At 41.5% G+C, this 4,352-nt stretch overlaps 1 protein-coding gene across 1 annotated transcript; it reads left to right on the forward strand.

The window, feature by feature from the left end:
- The first annotated feature begins 858 nt into the window (after nt 1–858).
- On the forward strand, nt 859–2,675 carry LOC118332733 (target of rapamycin complex 2 subunit MAPKAP1-like). Its single transcript, XM_035668143.1, has 2 exons — nt 859–1,011; nt 1,570–2,675. Exons 1-2 carry the CDS (start codon nt 909–911, stop codon nt 1,785–1,787), a joined length of 321 nt encoding a protein of 106 aa, XP_035524036.1. The 5' UTR covers nt 859–908; the 3' UTR covers nt 1,788–2,675.
- The last annotated feature ends 1,677 nt before the right edge of the window (nt 2,676–4,352 follow it).

A 4,352-nucleotide genomic window follows, 5' to 3' on the forward strand; every position in this document is an offset into this window, starting at 1 on the left:
GAACGTTTTTGTTACACAGAACCATCTGGCAAGTGGTCGCTAGAAACTGTTTAGAAAAGGGCAGGCACCTTCAATATTTATTCGGACTACATTGGCTATTTATATCAATTTCAGATCGGATCAATGTAATGTATAACATAGTCAAACTCTAACTGAAATTAGTTGGTAGAAGAGAACAAACGTCTTTTTTGTGGAGAAAAAGCCTTCATTGCTATTCTTTGCTCTTTCTATTAAGAAATACTCTCCACTTCTGATATAACTGATGGTGCTATGCTAACGTCTTTAGCATCCACCATTGTTGTTTTCGAGCAAACAGTCACTTCTCACACAAGTCGTCACACACACCTAAAGTTAAACAACGCCTGTAGCTCCTGCCGTAGCTGCTAGTACTTCTTCATAGGACGCTAATTGGTCTGAATCACTATGATTCGACACAAGCTCATAGCTTGAAGCCTGGCAAGATGGATTCTTGTTTGATTTCTTGATCCAGCTGCCTCCCAAGGTTAGAGCAGAAGACTATAGGGACAAAGATGCAGATGAATCGAGAGATTAAAATGATGAAAGATTTTTGACTCTAAGCAAGCCATTTTTGGGTTAATTGCAAAAATGTAATCGTGATTGTTACAGCGCCATCTTTCACCCATTTTGGTGACCTTTGATGTTACGGTTCTTGCTGCATGAACACTTTTAGTGAAGAAGAAAGAAAGAAAGAATAATGAGAACAAAAACAATATGGCTGCAGTAGCCAGCTATGCTGCTCGGACCCCTAAAAAACTGAGTTATCCGTTAAGATAGAGCTTTGCGGCATCAGCAAGAATTAGAGCTGCCCTCCACCCAACTGTAAGATTTGGAGTAAAAGCTAAGGTGTGTTGCTGTAGTCTGATTCCCATCGCTCTCCTACAGGGCCCATGTACCGTCTGGAGAAGCAGACAGAGCCAAACGTTGCAGTAGACCTGGACTTGACACTGGAGAGCCAGAGCACCCTGGAGTTCTGCCTGGTTCGAGAAAACAGTAAGTCGTGGATATAACTGTTTTATACAGTGCTTTCATATCTAAGGATAGTTTTAAAGTTTTCTGTATACATTTCAGGGACAAATAAAAAGTATTTATTGCAATCCATATTGTCTTCATGCAGATAATATAGGCAAAATAATCATTAGCTTTCAGATGGTTACACAAATTCGCAGTTTTAGTTTTGGGTGCTAAGTAACATATTTCATCAACCTCTTTGAATCTAGTCCAGAATCTAGTTCCACACATCAAGACTGATGTTTTTACAGTACAAACATAGTGTTTGGTCATAATCATGGGGGTAAATATATTTGCTCTTCCTTAGTGTTGCTGGGTTTCTGCAACTCTTAAATATTTTATTGCTCTGAAGAAGCTTTTTCTTTCACTACATTTTACTGTGCTGTCTGAAGTAATAGATTTATTTACATCGACAACCTGCTCTGCCTCTTCCTGTTTGTCTTGTAATGAATAACGCACATTGTCATTTGTCAATGTAGCTCAGGGAAAATAAGGTGTTTGTTTTGTATTCATATATTCATTTTTTTTGTGTGTGTCCAGGCTCCAGGGGTGAGGAGAGCTCAGAGGAAGATCCTCCTATTGACATCACCACAGTCCAAGACATGTTGAGCAGCCACCACTACAAGTCCTTCAAGATCAGTATGATCCACAAGCTGCGCTTCACCACAGATGTCCAGCTAGGTACATACTGTCTACTGCAGGCTGTAAAACGTGTTATTTTTCTCCTCCAGAAGGTCCTTTTGGGAAGCTTTTTGTAATATCACTTGTAGCCTTGCTAACTCTTGAACTTAGAAGTCTTAGATCACCGTTGTAGCTTGAAAACTAGACAGGAATGCAAATATTAGGAGTCTGTGTCAGAGCAGACAGTAGCAGCATCCTGACTGTTTGATCTGAATCGAATGGAACTTTAGTTAAAGTCATTGGTAACACCTGTGTTTACCCTACTATTTCATGTCAGAATGGCTGCTGTCCGAGTTCACACAATCAGAGTTTTCATAATTTCCTAAACTTCCATGTGGATGAAACTCCCACTTTGATTGACACCTGGGTTTATCTCATGTCACTATAATTGAAATTCTCACATTCAAAGATGTGATTGACAGCTGACAAACCCTCCATATACCAGCAGCTGTGTGTGTGTGTGTAGAGGAGAGTGTGTGTTATGTGTTTGGTTCAGTAGTCCATACCTCCACTGCTTTAATGAAGTGCACTTAACACAGATGTGTAGTCTATAGCCAGATTCCAACAGAGAGATATTTTATTATGCAAACACACAGCTGTCGCCACTGGCAGATTTGATGGAGCTTGAGGTGTCCCCATTCTGTCGAGTTCCCCTTTGTCAGGGACCTTCACATGCAATTTATTACCATTTAAAACAACAAAACAGAAAACTGAACAGTGAGCTTTTCAAAGAATTTACAGGTACATGTCAGTGCAACAAAGGATGCAGCATCAGCAAGGGTATACATACAATATTTAACTATAAATGCTCCTGGGAAACAATACAGTGCAAAATAAATACTGTTTAAAACAGTGCAGGGGTCTATAGCAGTTCTAGCTAAATTAGACAATGGAAAACAAATACAATTAAAGCTGCAAGCAACGATGAACGGGCCCTCGCACTCCACGCAACTCGGGGCGTGCTGCGGCCGCGTCACATGCAGGCGTAACACGTGCGGACCAAAACATGAAAATTTCACGTAAATCAGATCAAAGTCGCTATGCAGCACTTACTTCCTGTTGCCAGTAGGTGGCGCTATCACTATATCTGAATATTGTCATGTAGACGTGTTCAGGGCGGGACTCTTCTCAAACGTGTGAAGTTTCATTGACATTGGACCATGTACACTGAAGTTGTGAGGACGTGTTCAGGGTGACTGAACACGAAGATAGGAGTACTATCTGTTTTTTTGCCAATCGGCGGAATTCGACACGTCGTCACGGGCACGGGTTAAACGTACAGTCACAAATAGCACAACTTTTGATCACCAATGTGTTAGATTGCAGTGATCGAATTTGAAGTCAATCTGATAAAATCTGGGAGGAGTTAGTTAAAACAGAAGCCCTTAAATGCCGGAAATGGCATCACAGTTTGAGATTCGATTCAACCTGGCCAACTTTGACGGCACGCCACGGACACACCCTTCAATGTACGTGCACAAATAAAAATAGTAATTTCAAGTAGATCCGATGAATTCCCTAGGAGGAGTTCGTTCAAATACAACGCAAAAAATCACAGAAAAAGGCTACGAAATTCAACATGGCCAACTTTGACGGCACGCCACAGACACACCCTTCAACGTACATACACAAATAGCACAAACTTTAATCAGCAACATATTCTATCTCTACTGACCAATTTTGAAGCAGATCCGATGAATTCCCTAGGAGGAGTTTGTTCAAATACAACACGAAAAATTCACAGAAAATGACCACGGAATTCAAAATGACCAACTTTGACGGCACGCCACGGACACGCCCTTCAACGTACATGCACAAATAGCACTTTTAATCAGCAACATACTTTGACTGTACTGACCAATTTTGAAGCAGATCCGATGAATTCCCTAGGAGGAGTTCGTTCAAATACAACGCGAAAATTTCGCCGAAAGTGAAAATCAAAATCAAAATGGCCGACTTCCCGTGGGGTTTGGGTCCAAGAGGCTTTTTTGTACGTCTTGGCAGGTTACACGTGCCTACCGAGTTTCGTACATATCGGTGAAACGTGGCGCCGGGGCTGCTTTTTTAAAATCCTGTAGGGGGCGCTACAAACCCGACAAACACGATTTTTGGTATGTGAGCTACAGGCACCAGTCTACACGTGCCCTGTGAATTTCATATTCATAACTATTACGGTCTTCACACAGTGATTTACCATCCCACCAGAGCGCCACCTAGTGGTGGATCATTGGACACATTTATTAGGGAGCCTCAGGGAGCCATGGGCAAGCATCCTACCAAGTTTCATTTTAATCGCACATGCGATGCCGGAGATATAAACTTCTTCATTTTAAAGAGCGCCACCTTGTGGTGATGGCCTGAAATTGTGCACGATGCCTAAGGAAGACATGGGGAACTATGGACCCAAGCTTGGTGTCAATCGGACATACCAATGTGGAGAAATGCTCCACTTCCTGTTTTGACGAAAAATCTACAGGAAGTCTTAATTTTATAGCGTTCTTATTTTTTGAAATTTCAAAATTCTTCTACTTTTTTTGCCAGGACGGTCCCCAGATGCTATGTGAAAAATTTCGTGGAAATCGGACAAAGCGTATAGGAGTAACACAAAAAAGTAGTTTTTGGACATTTCGTGCTCTAGCGAA

Source organism: Morone saxatilis, unplaced genomic scaffold (assembly GCF_004916995.1).
Source record: "Morone saxatilis isolate NCDOM2014 unplaced genomic scaffold, NCSU_SB_2.0 Contig21, whole genome shotgun sequence".
Classification (NCBI taxonomy): Eukaryota; Metazoa; Chordata; class Actinopteri; family Moronidae; genus Morone; species Morone saxatilis.

Coding starts and splice junctions, on each gene's coding strand:
- LOC118332733 (XM_035668143.1), top strand. CDS start 909: ATGTACCGTCTGGAGAAGCAGACAGAGCCAAACGTTGCAGTAGACCTG. Junction 1,012..1,569: donor CTGCCTGGTTCGAGAAAACA/GTAAGTCGTGGA, acceptor GTGTGTGTCCAG/GCTCCAGGGGTGAGGAGAGC.